This window comes from Chrysochloris asiatica, unplaced genomic scaffold (assembly GCF_000296735.1).
Source record: "Chrysochloris asiatica unplaced genomic scaffold, ChrAsi1.0 scaffold00025, whole genome shotgun sequence".
Classification (NCBI taxonomy): Eukaryota; Metazoa; Chordata; class Mammalia; order Afrosoricida; family Chrysochloridae; genus Chrysochloris; species Chrysochloris asiatica.
The window spans coordinates 19,106,211-19,125,737 of NW_006408543.1; the positions used below are offsets into that span (position 1 = coordinate 19,106,211).

At 44.4% G+C, this 19,527-nt stretch overlaps 2 protein-coding genes and 1 pseudogene across 2 annotated transcripts in view; 2 read left to right on the forward strand and 1 right to left on the reverse strand.

Moving 5' to 3' along the window:
- The window catches only part of NRDE2 (NRDE-2, necessary for RNA interference, domain containing), a 44,207-nt gene extending 40,455 nt beyond the window's left edge, over positions 1-3,752 (forward strand). Inside the window, exons 13-14 of the mRNA XM_006839577.1 lie at positions 3,231-3,302; positions 3,627-3,752. Of these exons, the coding sequence (XP_006839640.1) occupies positions 3,231-3,302; positions 3,627-3,752 (198 nt within the window). The remainder of the gene's footprint in view (positions 1-3,230; positions 3,303-3,626) is intronic.
- Positions 3,753-8,316: 4,564 nt separating this feature from the next.
- Positions 8,317-13,060, forward strand: LOC102816826 (annotated as a pseudogene).
- Positions 13,061-14,826: 1,766 nt separating this feature from the next.
- PSMC1 (proteasome (prosome, macropain) 26S subunit, ATPase, 1) overlaps positions 14,827-19,527 on the reverse strand; it is a 29,351-nt gene continuing 24,650 nt past the window's right edge. The window contains exons 8-11 of the mRNA XM_006839578.1: positions 18,375-18,564; positions 17,745-17,896; positions 16,745-16,899; positions 14,827-14,961 (exon numbers count right to left, since the gene is read on the reverse strand). Of these exons, the coding sequence (XP_006839641.1) occupies positions 14,827-14,961; positions 16,745-16,899; positions 17,745-17,896; positions 18,375-18,564 (632 nt within the window). The remainder of the gene's footprint in view (positions 14,962-16,744; positions 16,900-17,744; positions 17,897-18,374; positions 18,565-19,527) is intronic.

Here is a 19,527-nt window from a genome sequence, read left to right on the forward strand (position 1 = left end):
GACAGCATGTCCAAAGAACCAAAGAAAGTCTCACCATCCTGTCTTCTAGGGAGCATTCTGGCTGCACTTTAATATTCCCTAACATCGTAACTCAAATGCATCAATTCTTCTATCATCTTCCTTACTCGTTGTCCAGTTTTCGCATGCACGTGTGAAAGGATTGAAAATAAGATTCTTAGTCCTCAAAACTGACTTCTTTGCTCTTGAACATTTGCAAGGTCTTGTGCGTTTGATTTCTTGACTGCTGCTTACATACCAATGTGTTGTTGATGGTAGACCCATGCAAAATGAAGTTTTGACAACTTCAGTCTCTATTCAGTTTTTGTTGTTGTTAAGTGCCATTGTTTTTTCTTGGCTGTGGAGAATATGTGGGGGGGGGGGGAAACTGGGACCAACAACTGATAATTTTCCACCAAGTTTGGGAAGTTCAGTTTATGAGGGCCAGATCAACATACACATCCACGCTGTCAGTGTGACTTTTCTGTTTGAATTAACATTGTGCAGATATTGTCATTAAAGAGTCCTTTAATTTGGTCAGCTCTGGTAGTGTTGTGGTTACGAGTCGGCCTGTTGACCTCAAGGTCAACAGTTTGAAATGACCAGTGGTTCCAGGGGAGAAAGCTGAGGCTTTAGGCTCCTATAAAGATTTACAGCCTCGGACCCCTGTGCAGAGCTGCTATGAGTCGGAACCAATTCCACGGCACACCATCACCACCTGAAGTTTATGGGTTATCTCTTACCCTCCAGTGTTGTCCTTCTCAGTTTTGTTGGTGGCTGGTGGGAGGGAGAAGAATCCTCTTGAGTTCAGTTCACCTCCCTAGTTGATGAGCAAGAAGCCTGTCAGTCTTACACCCCTTAGGAACACTCAGAGAACATCTTACTGAATTGTATCTTTGTGCTTTTGGTTTTTTGGGGGTTGGGTACCACTTCTGTCAGAGTACTTGAAATTATACCGATCTGTTTGTCCTGGGTTAAGAAAAGAGAGATTTTGCAGAAGCCTGAACACCTTCAGCTCTGTCATGCTTTAAGAGATGTTTCTTCCCCCATCTGGAGGTGGCACACTTGAGACAAGAAAGTACAAAAATGCCACCTCCTCTAGGTGGAAAGCTGGATGGATGACATCTCCATTGTCCCTCAGCCCGGCCTACTTCTAACCTCCGCCTGTCCTGGTGGAGAGTCTGCATGTGACTTCAGACAGGCCCGCCCTTCCCTCGCACATAGTACCAGGAGCCGAGTCTCAGATGAACCAGGGCTTCAACTCGGTTCATGCCAGTTTGACACCCCCATCCTCACCCCCCACCCCTGTGCCACCCCTGTGCTGGGAATTTGCATTCCCACTCTGGATATGCTGATTGTGAGTCTACATTTTAACAAGGGACCCCAGAATCCATTAGAATCATCTGAGGATCTTGTTAAACCATTAGAATCATCTGAGGATCTTGTTAAAACATAGAGTAAGGTTCAGTGGGTCAAACTGGAATGAACCAGCCCAGCCCGTAGCCCTGGTAGCTGTGAGACTCGGTGTCTAGTACTCTGGGGGAGGGATAACGGCTCTGGTTCACCCTGAATTCGTTGGCAGAATCTGAGGCTTCCTTAGAGATGCTAACAGCTCTGCTCCTTCCTTATGTGTTTTCTTTGGTGCTGACCTGATAGTTCCCTGAGACACTGCCAGCCTGCCTGAGGAGAAATGTTGTCAGGGTACCATGGTGTAACAATGTGCTAGGAACTGAGGGTCACTCACTGTTGTCTCAGCCCCAACTCAAGAATTTAATAACTCACGGTGTCAAGATGAAAATCTTTAGGTGAGGAAGAATGAGGGGAGCCAGCTAGCTTCTGTGAACTTGTCTTCTCATCAAAAGTTCTATTCTAATAGAGGAAAAAGAGGTGGATTCAAACTTTTTGTGAAAATTTTCCATTATATTTTCCACAAACCCTTTGCAGCCCCTTAGTATACAAGCCATGTATTAGAATGGTCACCAAGCTTTCACCTGTATAAACCTTCCCACACTTGCAGCTCTAAAGTGTCCTCCAGTGGCCAGTGGTTGGAAATCAGGGAGTACAACTCTCATTCGAGGCTTGTCAGCCTATACCTTTCTGGAACTATCTGTTAGTCTCACAAATAGAAAGCGGCCTCATAAAATTCATAGACTTGAAAGAGAATGGAATTTTTCCATGAACTTTTTGATGACTGGTTGAGGAAGAACAGTAGTAACAATTTTTCTTACTTTTTTCAAAAGAAAGAGAGCAACAAAAAAGTTAATCAGTATTTTTAGGATGGGACCTTGCATTCTTTGGGCATGAGAGGAAACACAGGAGTCCCCTGCCAAGTGAGGCCCTTAGAGGGGTAGGGGATGACTGAGCCCTGCCTGAAGCTCACAAGTGGGAATTACCTTAAAAGACTGGACAGAAAATGTGGTAGAATTCTTTGATGGTAGAATTCCTGGGAGGTCAGTTGAAGCTCTAGCCATCATTGGCTGGGTTTCCTGGGAGGTCAGTTGACAATCCCTGTGGGAACAGGCATCTGGTGGAGGACGGGCTGGGTGAATCCGACTCCAGCTTCGTGCCATCAGAACTGCACACGCCAGCTGCCTGTGGACAGCCTGTATTTCCCAAGAGAGGCTGAGAGTGTCCTGGCTAGGCGAGACCACAGACTCCTGCTGCTCACCTCCTGGGCTGGGAAGACTGAGAGAAAATCTGCTGAGAAAGTGTACACTCGCAGACTGTTTTCTTTTCATAATGTTGTTGATGTGATGCTGTGTGCTGACCCATAGGAGAGGAGACTGTGCATCTTTATGGGAGCAGAAAGCTTCATCTTTCTCCCGCGAACAGCTGACCTACTAGTTAGCAACCCTACCACGTCCGATTATCTCATGTCTCTAAAAAGATAGTTTTCGGCAAGTAATACAACAGGTATTAGAGCCAATATTCTCCTTGTGTACGATCATCAGCCCCACTTCACAGCCCAGGATCTTTAACCAAGCATGTCTTGCCAGGAAAGGACAGCTCACAATACAAGAGAAACAAAGCCTTAGAATGAGAAGGAGTCAAGGTCAGCGTTCTGGGGAGGCGTCTATAGTACTGGCTGTATGAACAGGCCCGCTGATGGCGCCAGGCCGGGCACACAGGCTGAGCTGCTGCCGCTCGAGCGCCCCCTCTAGACTAGGCAGCTACAAGAAGGGCTTATGCAGGCTCTCCATTTCAGTTGTTTTTCTATTTTTTCCTTGTCTCAGGTTTCATTAGGAAATAAAGACAGAAGCAAAGGTGTCTTCTACAAAGCACTTCAGAATTGTCCCTGGGCAAAGGTAAGTTTTAAAAGCTGTAATGGCGTCAGATTCCCATGGATCCAACCTTTCAGGTTGTAGTCTGAAAACTGCCTGTCCAGCCCCTGTGTCATCTGGACCCCAGTTCTGAGGATGCCAAGACGCCGTCCCAGGGTACTATATATATGGTGTAACTGCCTGGCTTGGAGTCTGAGCCATAGCTGTGTTGTGTCCTGGAGCGTGCCTGAGTGGGTTAGGAAGGCCACATACTGGAGGGTGGGCAGCAGTAGTCTCATTAGGACCTGCTCATTTGCTCAGCTCTGGCGGCCTAACTCGGGCGCTCCCTCCCTCCCCACTGGTTCGTAGGTGTTGTACATGGACGCTGTGGAGTACTTCCCTGATGAGATGCAGGAGATCCTGGACCTAATGACAGAGAAGGAGCTGCGGGTGCGCCTGCCCATGGAGGAGCTGGAGCTCCTGCTGGAAGACTAGAGGCTGGTGTGAGCACTGCATCATGGGTCACACGTGCGTGTGCGGTTTTTGAGATGCTTTCTTGATCATTGTGTCAGGTCATCAACCTCCCACACATTGTTAGATGGGCACATGACACAAAAGCTGTTTTACATATTATATATGTGTGTGTATACATGGGTAACTGTGCCAAATGATCATTAAATCTGTGGCGCTGTACTTGTGTGCAAGCTCTGATTCACTGTCCTTACTGTGCCCTGCCTTGGGGGGCTTACTCAGACCAGTTGGACTAAAAGGTCTGGTTACTCAACACTACAAACTTCTCCACAGTTAGTAGGAGGTCTTCACATGGAGGCTGAGCTCTGACTTGTATCAGCTGTGTCCAGTGTCCCTAGACCTGAAAGACCATCCCCTCCCAGGTGCAGACGCAACATGTTGCCTGAAATCTTGGTGCACAACATGTGATTTGGCCACATGTCCAGAGCTGCCTGGAGGCACAAATTTCACAGCTCTTAGAAACTGCCTAGTTTCTTAGATGGCAGCACCTGTCAGAAAGCACAGCATACATTCCTAGGGCCTGAGTTCCATACCTGCTCCAGGTGAGATGAGCAGAGAAGCTTCTCTCTAGCCCCAGCAAACAGCCTCCTGCCACTTGGGAAGAAAACTCCCTACCACACCATTCGGCAGAGTCAGTACCAGTGCCTCATCTGGTGCCCAGCATGAATGAATGTCTGAAGAATTAATTCAGATCCTACCTTTTCAGTGGTTCTTGAGGCATAATCGCCATGGTCCGAGGTTGTCAGACCATCGAGTGGCATGGACATAGGGTTTATCAGTACAGCTCGTGGACACAAGTGGCAACAAGGAGGGAGCACTTGAATACACAAAAGAAGAAAACAGAAGACATTTGATACGGGACTATTTTCATGTTTCTAGATGTCTAGGAGATTACAGTTTTTGCTTTGCTTTGTTAATTAACCTAGGAGTCTGTTCCATTAGCTGGAACATGGACTGGGATTAGATAGCAAAGACAGTGCTGTAGGATCCTAAGGAGAAAAATGAAGGCATGAAGCTGAGGGTTTATTCTGCTGAGGCCTACCATCCTGACCCCAAGAATGTGGGGACTCGTGACTGGGAAAAAATTACTGTTAGAAAAGTACAGAATTTAATAAGAGACAGTGGAGGCTATAAAGATTGTTGATGTTAGGTGCCATCTAATTGGTTATGACTCATAGCAATCTTATGCACAAGAAAATCAAACACTGCCCGGTCCCACACCAACCTCACAATTGTTATGCTGGAGCCCACTGCTGCTGCCACTGCACCTCTCCATCTTGTTGAGGATCTTTCTCTTTTTTGCTGGCACTCCGCTTTACTAAGCATGTGGTCCCTGATATTTTCAGTTTCCAACACAGTCCAGGTTATTTTTAAAAGTTTTGCAATAAGTCATTGTTCTGCAAAATTCCATCATGTGATCTCCAGCAGTGGTCCTATCACCAAGGCCGTATTCTCCCACTACTGCTCCTTCCTCTTTGTTTCTAACCTTTGCATTGTAATCACTGCATCTGGACTGCATGTTTGATCAATTTCAGACTGAAGAATGTTGGTAAAATTCTTCAGTTTCATCCCCACTGGCTTTAGTATTTGGTGCATAAACTTGACTAAGAATGGCATTAACCAGTTTTCCTTATATTATACAGGTGTAATGTTGTTAAGTATAGGGGTATGGTTACTACCTTACCACAGACAGCATTGTACTTCAAGATATATCTTAAAATGTTCTTTTTGATGATGAACGTGGTATCATTCCTCTTCAGTTTGTCATTCCCAGCATAGTAAACGTATGATTGTCAGATTCAAAATGGCCAATGCCAGACCTTTTCAACTCACTAATGCCTAGGTTGGAGTACTGTGGCGCTGTAGGATAAGCACAGGACAACAAGGTCAGTTTAAATTGCAAGGTTGGCAGTGTCAAACTCACCAGCTCCTCCTTGGAGATTCTATACGAGTTCGCTGAGTTGGAACCGACTCAATGGCACTTAATGCCTAGGATATAGATCTTTGTGCATTCCATTAATTTTCAACAACTTTCAATGTTCTTCAACTCATACTTCATACTTTCCATGTTCTGATTATTAATGAATGTTTGCAGCTATTTCTCCTCATTTTGAGTTGTGGCCCATGAGCTAATAAATATCCCAAAAGCTTTACTTCATTCATCTCATCACGGTTGAGTCTACTTTGAGGAGGCAGCTCTTCCCCAGTTATATTTTGAGTGTCTTCCAACCTGAGGGTCGCATCTTTGGGCATTGTATCTGACAATATTCTGGTGCTCTTCATCACGTTTTGATATTCAATATTATGGTGCTGACAGTGTTCCACTGCTATTCATAGGATTTTCAGTGGCTAAACACTCAGATGTAGTCTGTCTCTCCTTCTTAGTCTGGAAGTTCATCTGAATGAGGTCTGTCCACCATGGGTGACCTTGTTTTAAAAACACTGGTGGCATCACACAAGCCACGAAGTGTGACAAACTGACAGACGAGTGATGGCACAGCATGGTGGATGGAGTTAATGCCACTGAATCATACAAACGTTTGAAACGCAGCCTTCTCAGCCCCACCACAGGCTGGACTAGCACTGCCACCTGCTGTGGGCACTGACTGAAGATGACCACCTGAGAAATCAGTGCTTCAGCCACCGACAGAGAAAGGTCAAGAACGGGAGCTAGCTCCTTCCCCACCAAGCCCAGCCCTTTTCTGTGTGCTGAATATGGACCAGAGTCCTGGTGTGGCGCTGGAAAATAAACACTGGTCCGCTAACCATAAGGCTGGTGATTCAAACCAAACAGCAGCTCCTCAGAACCCCTACATCTGGATCACAGGAGCGAGCAGATGGAGTCAAGAGAGCACTCCCATTGCAGCAATCTGATAGACTGGCAGAGATCAAGGTATGAGTACTCCTTTTTCATTCTTTTCTTCTGTCTACTCATCTCCACTCTGGGGATCCAAAGGGATACCTGAACAAGTGGCCACGCCCAAGGAAGGTTCTATGCATGTAGCTGGGTACAGAATCCAGGATGGGGATGGAGTCAACAGGAAGAGCTGACAACAGGATTGTCTTCCCAAGTGGGTCTGGCTGGTCCTGGGCTGGTTCACTAGGAGAAACACCTGGACAAACTAGAGGGAAAGGAGAAAAAGGCCAAAAACAAAACCTTGGCTTATATCGTAAGGCGCAAAAAGAACATCGTGAAATTTCTCAGCAGCTTTGAAGTCACGAGGCCATAGAGCAGCACTAGAGTCTTCCTCGCATTTTGCCACCATTTCTTTTTTGGGCAGGGGGAATGCGATTTTGAACTTTGTCAAGTCTGTTTTTTCAGTCTGCCTTTTCTTTTGCCTTACCCAACAAGAGACAGCAATTGCAGCTATACAACCAAGCTACAATATTCATTCCCTATAAAACCCCACCATCTGGGCAATAGCCAATACCAACTGGTATATGCCAGAGTCCTGGTGTGGCACTGTGGTCTAATGCACTGGACAGCAAAGTCAGTTGAATTGCAAAGTCGGCGGTTCAAGCTCACCAGCTGTTCCTTGGAAACCCTAAACAGGGTTGCTATGGGTCAGAACTGACTTCACAGCACTCAACAACAGCAGCATACATCAGAGCAGCATCTACGAACAGCTGCTAAAAATACTGAATTGAGGTGTAAGAGCAATGAGAAGAAAAGCCCATCGCCGATCATATCTACCATGAGGCAAATTTATCTAATAATACAAATACAACAATGCAGTGCCTAAAAAGCCACAGAAAAGTTCTGCTCATGTGCAGAAACAAGACAGAGTAGCTCAAACAAAGGAGCAAGAGGAAGAGCTAGAATTTGCATTGAAAGGAATGCAGGCTTTGGAACTGCCCGATAAGGAATAAAGGAGAATGATATGGAGGCACATCCAAATGTTCCACAGAAAGGTCTACGAAAGTAAGTCATAAAAGCACAACAGAACAATCAAGTAAAACACAGCCTTAGAGACAATACACTAAAAGGCAAAGGAACAGAATTGAAGGGATGTAAACCAGAATCAGCAAGCTTGAAGAGAAATCTGTCAACACTGCTAAGATAGAAGAACAAGGAAAAAAAAAAATGAAATAATCTGCATGGGACAAGAGCAATAACATATGGGTTATTGGAGTTCTAGAACAGGAAGAATCAAAGAAAACCACAGAAGAGAGCTTAAGAGTTGCTAGAAAAAAACCTCCCTAACATCTTGAAAGATGAGAAGATAAGCATTCAAGAACCTGAATGAACCCCAAGCAGGATAGACCCCAAGAGAAAAATCACCAAGACATATCATAATCAAACTCTCCAAGATCAAAACAAGGAAAGGATCTTAAAAGCAGCTAGGGAAAAAGAAATGTTACCTACAAAGGCAGGCCAATAAGATTAAGCTCTGATCTCTCAGCAGAAACCATGCAGCCAAGAAGGCAATAAAAGGGAATCTACAAAACCCTGAAAGGAAAAAACTGCCAACCAAGAGTCACGTGCCCAGGACAAGCGAGTTGAGGGTGGGTCCAGGGAGGAGTGCAGGGACATCTCTAAACCCTTCCTATCTGGGAACACAGCAACATCTATAAGCCCAACAACAAGGCCATGGCAGAAGAGATGAATGAGAAACTATGATGCGCACACCAAGGAGATCGACATGGTCAACTGTGATCCCAAGCATCTCAACGATGTGCTCAAGATTGATTTTGAAAATGTGATTGCAGAACCAGAAGGGACTCACGGTTTTGACAGCATCTGGAAGGCCAGCTTCACCACCTTCACTGACAAAATACTGGTTTTACCCGTTTGCTGTCTGCTCTCTTCGGCATCCCGATGGCACTCATCTGGGGCATTTGCTTTGCCATTCTTTCCTACACATCTGGGCAGTGGTACCTTGCATTAAGAGTTTCCTGATTGAGATCCAATGCATCAGCCGTGTCTACTCCATCTACATTCCACACCTTCTGTGACCCGCTCTTTGAGGCTGCTGGCAAAATACTCAGCAATATATTGCCACATCAGTATAGAGAAAGAAAGAAAAGCGACATTTCGAGGAGAGAGGTGTACCTATTTTTTGTTTCTTTTAATTTTCTTCTTGCCAGTTTCAAGTTGCTATTGATGAATGAACAATTTATGAATAAACATCTAGGTTCAGAACAAAGAAATCACCTCCATTTTCATAACTCTTATTTGTCTCTTCTGAGCTATTACATCTGTAATTGACTGTCTGAATTTTTAAAACCCATTTTTTTTTTTTTTTGCCTTTGCATTTGTATATGGATTATTGTTTTGGCTGTTGACATATTGTTAAATGATATATTGAGAGAAACGAAGAACTGAGGAGAAAATTTTAAAAAACGAAACAAAAACCACCTCAACTGCCTACTCTAAATTGTTTTTTTATAACAAAAGAAGATGCTTTAAGCTATAGCCGTTGATTACACAGCATCTGAAGAGTTAGTGGATTGCTGCCAATCTTCTGCATTCACATGATCCGACTAGTGCCTTGCCCCTCTTGAAAGTTTAACCTGTGTTAGTTTCTGTGTCTGAATATTTGTTATACAGATAAAAAGGACCCAAGTGCCTTCTCCTTTCTCACGTTTTCCTTTTCAAATGGGCTCTAACTCATCAACATACATTATTAGGTCAGCAGTCTTCCTGAAGACCAAAGTTAGAAATTCCATTAGCTAGTTCTCCAAGATTGTTTCTGACTCTGAAATAGTCTAGTGAAGCACATTTATGTGCCTGATCAGGCAGCATCTTGATCCATATCAAATATGGTCAACAGTACTACCATGAAATGAATGAAGGTAGACGAATGGGGCTGAGCTTTCTCTGGGCTGGCTAGGATAGAAGCCAACACTCCTGCCTCTTATCAGCTGAATGACATCAGCATGTCTAGTCAGTTTATTCAGTTTATTTTCAAGAATAATCATGCTTTCCTGAATCCAAACTAATCTACCACCAGGGTGGTTTCAGTGGCTCAACATTATTTCCCTTTTTCAGCTGATCAGTGGGCCGCCAGGAAAATGCTGTCAAAATGGAGGCCATTGTGTGAGACTCAGTTGTTGCAAACAGAATGCCTTCAAACCAAAGCATTTGCAACCTGTCATTTTGTGACAAATGACCCTTTCCCCTGCCAGGAGTTTTGGACCTTGTTCAAACATCACTTTAGAAGATGGGGGAAGAGGCAGTAATAAAAGATTGGGGTAATTTTGCTGGAATAAGTTCAGATTCTTTTGAACTCAAATTGAGGAATTTTACTTGTAAACCTGAGTCATACAGAAAAGCTGCCTGCTCTACCCAAAAGTTTTTGAGTCCTCCTGTTTGTGTTGTGATTCTGCCCTTGGAGGTTTTTTTAGACCTCCAGTTATGCTTTTATTTTTATTTTCATATACATAGTTGAACTCTGCTTAATTTTTTTGGCTTCTTTCATTTTTCCTGGCACTATAACTTAGATCATCAACCCTTACCTACTTCAAATTTTTTACATTTAAGACACTGGCATGGATATAGTTTTACTTTTAAGCTGTGTACATAACTAAAAGATGTACAGTATTTAAAAATGTACAGATATTTTTATCTTTAGAAGAGGAAAATCATTTCAGAAGCTGATTCAATCTGTAAACTGTTTATCTAAGACACCTCTGTTCCACATAGCTGCTTAGTCCCTCATTCAAACCAACTGCTAATCCAAAGACTGCTGAAATTTTATATGCTTACTGATATAGTTTACACTTTTTTTTTTTATGCTGCATGTCCTGTAAAGATTACAAGTCTGCACAATAAAAATGTCTTAACAGGGTTTTTTTTTTTTAAAAAAAAGAGAGAGTCATGTGCCCAGCAACATTCCCAATCTCAGACCACAACGCTGTAAAATCAGAAATCACCAACAGGAAGATCACGATGCTGTAGCTGTAAAATTAGAACTCACCAACAGGAAGATCAAGGAACTAAAGTCAAAGACATGAAAACTGAATAAAATTACAACCTGCTGAAAAGCTACTGGGTAGTAGAACAAAGAAAAAAATGAAATAAAAAATTCCTACAAACAAATGAGAATGAAAACACAACAAACGTTTGGGATACAGCAAAAGCAGTGCTGAAAGGACAATTTATAGCCGGAAATCCACACATCGAAAAACAACAAAGAACCCAAATCAACACATTAACACAACCTCTCCACCAATTAGAAAAGGATCAGCAAAGTAAACCTAGATAAGAATGGAGCAGAAATAAAGAAGATAGAAAACTATAGAAAACATCAACAAGAAGCTATTTCTTTGAAAGCATTAATAAAACTGACAAACCAATGGCAACACTAACAAAAGAAAAGAGGGAGAAGACACAAATAACATGCATTAGAAACCACATGGGTGACGTCACAACAGAGCCAATGGAAGTAAAAATAGAATATTAAGAAGAGTTTTACTCCAACAAATCTGATCATCTATAGGAGATGAATATATTTTTAGAAAAACATAACCTAAACTTACAGAGTGAAATTGAAACCCTGAACAGACCTGTAACAAAAGAAGAAATTGATCAAGTCACCAAAACACTCCCAACCAAAGAGTCCAGGCCCAGATGGCTCCACTGGTGAATTTTACCAGTCAGAGAAGAGCTGTCACCAATTCTACTCAAAACTACTCCAGAACATAGAAAAGGATGGAAAATTCCTAGTACATTTTATGAAGTGAGCATAATCCTCATACCAAAAACAGGGAATGATATCACTAAAAAAAATAAGATTATAGACCAATATCCCTCATAAAAGGAGCTCTGGTAGCGTAGTGGTTACGAATTGGGCTGTGAACCTCAAGGTCAGCAGTTCGAAACTACCAGCTGTTCCGTGGGAGAAAGATGAGGCTTTCTGCTCCCATAAAGATTTACAGCCTCGGAAACCCTGTACCAGGGTCGCTATGAGTTGGAACCGACTCCATGGTACATAACAACAACAATCCCTCATAAACACAGATGCAAAAATTCTCAACAAAATCATAGTTAACAGTGTTCAACAACCTATCAAAAAAAATAAGACATCACAACCAAGTGGGATTTATACCAGGGATGAAAGGATGGTTCAGTATTAGGAAAACAATGTAACCCACAATATAAATTTGAAGGGAATTTCCTCAACATATTTAAGAGCATACATGCAAAATGAGCAGCCAACATCACTCCCAATCGAGAGAAATGAAAGCATTCCCTTTGTGAGCAGGAACCAGACAAGGGTGTCCTGTATCACACCACTCCTATTCAATAGTGTTGGAAGTCTTCACCAGAACAAGAAGGCAAAATAGGGAAATTAAAGGCATCCAAAGTGGGAAAGAAGAAAAACTCTATTTGAAAATGATAGGATCCAAAAAACCCCAGAAAATACCAAAAACTCAGCAAAACAACTACTGGAAGGTTCAGCAAAGTGGTAGAGTATAAGATCAACATACAAAAATCAGTTGGATTCCTTTACACTAATAATGACAAGTTTGAAAAGGAAATTAGGAAAGTACTATGCTCTGGTAGCGTAGTGGTTACAAATCGGGCTGTGAACCTTAAGGTCAGCGGTTCGAAACTACCAGCTGCTCCGCGGAAGATCAGGCTTTCTACTCCTGTAGATTTACACCCTCAGAAACCCTGTACAGGGTCGCTATGGGTCGGAACCGACTCGACGGCACTTAACAACAACATTAACAAAAGGAGCTCTGGTAGCGTTGTGGTTATGAATTGGGCTGCGAACCACAAGGTCAGCAGTTCGAAACTACCAGCTGTTCCGCAGGAGAAAGGTAAGGGTTTCTGCTCCCTTAGAGATTTACAGCCTCGGAAACCCTGTACAGAGTCACAATGGGTTGGAACCGACCTGACAGCACTTAACAACATCATTAACAGTAGTCACCCAAAGGATGAAATATTTAGGAGTAAATCTAACCAGAGAAACAGACCTAGACTAAAGTACAAAACTCCTACTATAAGAAACCAAGATTTACAAAAATGGAGGACTATGCCATGCTCGTGCCTAAGAAGACTAATAAAGATTCCATGGCATTGACTACGCACCAATCCTGACCTGATTCAGGCCATTTCCTCCTCCTGCTTTCTCAAGTCTGTTCCAACTCAGAGACCCCATGTAGGACAGTATGCAACACTGCCCGGTCCTGCTCCTGCTCACAATCCTTGCTGGTTTCCACCCAGTGTCCGACCAACTCCTGGAGGCTCATCCTTTCTCACTGACCTCTACTTTACCAAGCGTGACATCCTCCTCCTGCTGCTAGGACACCACTGTTGTTGATCCTCACGTTGTCACCGATTTGGCTCCTGTGTCCTTCTGATATGTCCCCATCATTCTTCAAGCACTGCCTTGTTTTTTGGCACAATATATTTGAGGTCCACCTTGTATTTCTGCTGCCCCACCCTGGCATCAGCCCTGCTTCCTTCCCACTGGAGTGCCATTTGGGGACCAAGATCTGGGTGGTGGGTGTGTTCGTTGCTGCTCCCCATTCCTCAGTGGAGTTCCTCCCACATTTCTTCCTTTCCACATCTGTAACCCTACTTACCTGGTGTCCACTGTCTTAATATTTACTGGATCGTCCCTGTATGGAACCTACCTCTCCCTTCTCTGCAGCTGTCCGTCATTTTCTTTTGATTTTATGAAGTCTTCGTTTGTGACTTTCATTCTGCTTGGGCTCTTATGCTGACCCTTCTTCCCACACAACGTCCCCTCTCCTCTCTTACCCTGCTGGGGCTCTGACACCCTGCCAGGCTACACACTCTTCCCCAAGTACACTGTCTTCACCTTGTGCTGGACTGCCCCATGCAGAATACTGAGATAGGCAAAGTGACTGCCCCCGAAAGATGCCCACACCAATGTCTCTGAAGCCTGTGAATGGGAATTTCCAAATTCACCTGTGCAGACAGAGCCAGACTATAAGGATTGGAATATCCTGGATTACCTGGGGGCTCCAATGTAACCACATGGGCCCTTAGAAGTCGAGGAGGAAGGCAGAAGGGTCAGGTAGAAGCGATGAGGACAATCAGAAGGTAAGAAGGTCTTAACCGGCTGTTGCTGGCTTTGTAGATGAGGTAGAGGCCAGGAGCCAACGAAGGAGGGCACCCTCTGGAAGCTGGGAAAACCAGCAAGGGATTGGGAACCTTAGTCCAACAGCTAGAAGAAACTGAGTTCTGGCGACAACCTGAACAAACAAGGAAAGGGTTTCTCCTCCAGAAAGGAACACAGCCCTGCCATACCTTGATTTCACCCTGGACTTCTGACCTACACTTGTAGAGTGAGAAATTTGTTTGAATTTGTGTAGTAATTTGCTAGGGCAGCAACAGAGAACGAAGATGCCTTCGTCCTTAGCCTACATTGGGTGACAGGCCAGCGTACACCCCCATCTGCACTACTTAGTGGCTTCAGGACTGAGCGAAGCTCTGACGGGCTTTAGAACACTCTTCAAAAGGACAAGGTTTCTGAACCCAAGTGCAAGGCTTTTCAGTCGGACCTTTAGATTTCTCTCAGGAAGCCTGAGTCGCTTGGAAATAGTGCCCAGAAAGCTGAGATCTCACAAGGGTTACAAAACTTATAAAAGGGAACAGCAGCCACGTTAACTCAGCTAACAATAAAACCAAGCTCAGTAGTTATGTGGTCAAGTCTCTCCTTCATCACTCTGCTCAGCTCGACCACCACGGGCTCTGGGCTATCTGCTGGGCCTGGTTACTGAGGGCTGCGCTCCTGTGACCACCAGTCTCTGGGTTTCTTGTCCAGAAGTTTCCCTTACACCCAGGCCCCCAAACCACTAGCTGCTGGGAGGCAGGAGTGGAGACTTTGGAAGCAGGACAGAAAGTTTCCGAACAAGCTTTATTGGGGTAAGGGCTGCAGTGACACAGATGAATGCAGCCCACCAGGTGTCCTACACACCACACCCAAAAACGTATGAAGAACGGCTCATTAATAAAAACCACTAGAATAAGGATCTTCTGAACAGCATCCCCACCCACCCCCTTCCTCTGAGGGGCTGCGAAAACTCCCATCCACATCTTGGAGGATCTGTACTTCACTCAGAGATAGAGCCCCTCGGGAGTGCCTTCTTGTTTTTTATAAAGAACGTTTTCTTTTGACTTTTTGAAGTCTTCGTTTGTGACTTTCATTCGACGTTCTCTCAAGGCCATGAGCCCAGCTTCCGTACAGATGGCCTGTGAGAAAGAATAGTATGGTCAGAAAACGGAATCCTTGTTACTTTATTCTAACATGCAATTCACAGCCCAATTTTGGAATAAGGGGTAAAATACCCAGACTCAACACAAATTATTCAAACCATTTGAGAAAAGATTTGAAGTGGCTAAGCAACGTATTTATAGCAGAGAGAGAGGGCTGACCCAGGAACCCAGGCTCTGGTTCTAACTGCCCCTTGGCTGGAGGTCAGCGAGTTCTCACAGCTCCACCTTCACTACAGGGGGGGGTCATGTAAACCCACGGGCCACCCACAATTGACAGGAAACAGTCTGCAGCAATGAGAACACGGATTCTTGTTAAGAGTTTTTCAGTGTGGAATATATGCTAATATTTTTCTTAATAATTACCTGCCCAAACTAAAAACAACTATGTATGCAGCAAGATGGGACAGAATCACAACTGGTCCCGATATTCAAGTTTTTGTCTAGTTACGGCCACCAAAATAGTTACTGCATATGGTTCAGCCATAAAAAGAAAGTGTGCAGAGAGAGAAAGAAAAGGCAACAGGTATAATGTCTAACCGGTAAATGCAGACGATGGATGTTGTTCAGTGTACTATTGCTGCAGCTTTTCTAGACTTGAAGTTTTTCAAGGGAAAACACTAGTTTTTAATTTTAAATTAACGTTAATTTTGTGAAAAGATGATTCACATTCACAGAGACACTACAGGTTCTAAAGAGACAATGACTCAAGCTGAGTGCAGGCACCAATCTACCCGCTCGCGCGCAGTGTTCACACCAGACAAAGACCAGGGCTTCAAACTGGTCCACTCCAGGTTTTAACACTGGACTGAGCCGGTACAAGGACCGTATGACAAAAGGGATGGGGGAAATGACAGGCTGAAGCCCTGGAGCGGGCAACTGGGAAGAAGCCGATGCAAGACACTGGATTATCACCCTGACTGTGGAGCAACAGTCAAAGCCATGAGGTGGGCTTTCATCTCTGAACGGAGCACCACTGTTCGCTATGGTGCAAGTTCAGTGGGCTACGTAATGCACATGCTGTCCTTGTTCCCTAAGACAGAGATTTAAGTTCTCACTCCGATTCACCCCAAATTTTAAAGTCTGGGTCTGTTCTGGTTTTGCTTCCTCAGCCATGACTGAGACTCAGACCTCGTAAGTGGGTTAACAAGAACGTCCACATGTAACACTGCCAGGCTTTACTACAGGCAGAACTGTCCTACCTCATTGTTGTTGTGAAGTGCTGTGGAGTTGGTTCTGACTCATAGTGACCCTGTTTTGGAACTGCGGCTGGTTGGCCTGAACCACTGACCTGGCAGTTAGCAGTCCAGTGATTTGCCTACACTGCCACACCAGGACTCCTAAACCTCAAAAAGTTCATGGGAAAATTCCATTATGTTTTCTTTTCATTCCATTTTCTCATGAACTTTTTGAAACTGTGAGTGATAAAACCAAAAGATCTTCTGGTGAGTTTTGCACTCAGAATCTAGTCTCTGAATACAACTGGGGTAAGAATGCCGTGGGACGCCAGGCCAACCTGGGCTGAGTGGCCACATGTGGCATGCCTAAGAAAGTCACCCGGGCCAGGCAGAGGAGGAACAGCCTAGTGCCTGTGACTCATGCCTATGGCTGCAAGTAACTTGGGGACACATCTCACAAAATAATACATTAAGTGATATAAAATCAAAAGTGGATCTATTGCAAGGACAACAAGCAGCCACAAGGACCGTGCTCTGACCAATGGGCCTGATTCAAGGGCTGGGCCGAGCAGCCAAGGTGTCACCTTGATGTCAGCCCCCGAGAGGTCGTCTTTAGCCATGATCAAGTCATCCAAGGTCACATCATCAGCCAACGTCATCCTGCTTGTGTGGATCTGAAAGATGCGCTTCTTGGTCTTCTCATCAGGCAGGGGGAACTCGATCTTCCTGTCAATGCGGCCTACAGGAAAGAAGGCTTTAGCACACCTGTGCAGACCCAAGTCTGCACCCTTCTACTCACACTGATCCTTTCAGTCAGACAAGAACCTGCTGGGGCAACGGCACAAGTTTTACACTACAAAAAAGTAAACATTTATTTTTTGTAGTTTATTAATTCATCCTATTAAAAAGGAAATCCTCTCACCTCTGGTACTTCCAGAAATAAAGTAACTGTTTTCCAACGACCTATTTTACTGGAGAAGGAGACACCAATCTTGTTAACAACATTATAAAAACAGAGTACACAAAGGATCTCTAGCAGTACCCAAATGTACAGACTAAACATTAGGTGAGTCTGTCCTGGAGCAGCACGGTCCAAGTGCTCCTTAGAAGTCAGGGTGGCAAGACTTCCTCACTTGGGCCCTGTCTCAGGGGAAGGCCGTATCATACCTAACAGATGAGATAGACTGAAAATGCTCAAGCAGAGCAACACCTAAGAAGACGGCCCAGGACGGGGCAGTGTGACATTCTGTTGTAAGGTGGGTTGTTATGAATTGGAACCTGCTTAATGGTACCCCAAAACATCATCATAAGAATTACTTAAGAAAAAAAAAGCAAATTCTTGAGGTTGAAAAGGGAATATTCTTTATGAGAAAGAAAAAAGACGACGTCAGACTGGAATTTTAAAGGCCATAGTTTCTATCACTCTCTTGGGCTATAATCTCAGGAAGACACAATTTGGTAACTGATTCTACGTCTCAGTACAGCGTTGCCTTTACAGAGTCCTCTCTAGGACGTACTTAGAAACCACATCAATACAAAAACGAACACACAAACTCTCCACGATGAAACAGCAGCAACTGTCACCTGGTCTGATGAGGGCAGGATCTAGGGTTTCTATTCGGTTTGTGGCCATGATAACTTTCACATCTCCCCTTGAGTCAAAGCCATCAAGTTGGTTCAGCAGCTCCAACATCGTTCGCTGAATTTCTCTCTCCCCACCGGAGTTTGAGTCGTATCTTTGGAAAAGGGAAGGAATGGAGACCCAGATGATCTCTGGTTAAAGGAAAATGAGAGCAAATACCTCATCACAGCAAATTCCTACACGTTCTGTCTAAACCGACACGGCACTCTCCCAATTATACGAGCTAAAAAGCGGCATTTCTCCATTTGCTGAATTCCATGTAACTGTCACCGAACTGATGTTGTCTAATGATTATTGTCAGACTCCCCGACCGATAGTGAGCTGTGAGGGAGGGGCTCTGCCCTAATTGCTGCAGGGTCCCAGGGTCTGGAATGGTGCCGGGCTCAAAGCAGGGGTTCAGGGCCCGGTATGAGCCCACTGACCAGTCTCCAAAACTCAACAACGTGGCAAGTGTTTCCCGGCACTAGAAGAGTGAAAGCGCCCACAGAGAGCTGTGTTCATTGAGGAATGTGGCAGCTGTACATTATAGAACAGTTACCAGAATGCAAAGCGGCCAAGAGCAAGCCGCCTACCTTTTTGTGCCGATGGCATCAATCTCATCTATAAACACAATGGAAGGTGCGTGTTCCTCCGCAACTCGAAACAGCTCCCGCACGAGTTTGGGCCCATCTCCCAGGTACTTCTGAATCAGCTCAGAGCCAACCACTCGTAAAAAAGTGGCCGAGGTTTGGTTTGCTACGGCTTTGGCTAATAATGTTTTACCTGTTTTAGATGAAAAAGAAGAAAAAACCCTCAAATGCTGTTTGAATTAACTGCTATCATTTCCATCACAAATGGGTGGGCTGCGTGATGAAACCACATACTACTAAGTCAGCTGTTTTGGCATGCTGTTCTCTATAGATAAAATATTTCTTACTTCAAACCATGACTCAACCTTTCACTAAGAATCTGCAAACTACAACTGCCAGCAAGACCTGCTCTGTACCAGCGATAAAATCAATCGTATTTTTTTTTTTTCTCGGGCCCCTTCAGAGCAGCATATGAGTGAAACTGCCCAGTGTTTCCTTCCTCTCATCCAGTCCAGGGTTAGAGAACAAAAAACAACTCCTATGAAACTGGCAGCTGGTGGGAGAAAGATGAGGCTTTCTGCTCCTGTAGAGATAGATTTACAAGACAGACTAGCAGGCTCAAGGGATGGTGCTAGAACTCTGAACCACATATAAAGGAATATTTAGAAGATTGGAAGGCTCACAGCTACAAGAATTTGTAGTAGAATCAAGAAACCCATTGGTTTCTAATTCAAGACGCTCAGCTATTCCCGGAGCTGCCATGTTGGGAGAAGCCAAGTAGGGGAAGGATCAGAACTGCCATGAATACCTTATAGGACCGCGGAGATACAGAGGTGGACATTCATTTTTTTGTTATCTGTTCATTGGTCTCTCGCTGTCTGCGCACCTCCATTCTGGTGACTAGAGGGGATGCCTGAGCAAATGGACACCCCATACCCACCCCTGAAGGGTTCTACTATGCATGCACACAGATCTCGAAATTTAAGTGACAGTTTCCACGTAAAACCAAACGGCCACTACTTGTCTGTCATTTTGTCATACTGCGGTGGCTTTTGAGTTGCTGTGATTCTGAAAACTATGCCACCGGTATTTTAAATAACCAGCGGGGTCACCTATGGTGGACAGGTTTCAGCTAAGCTTCCAGACAAAGAGTGAC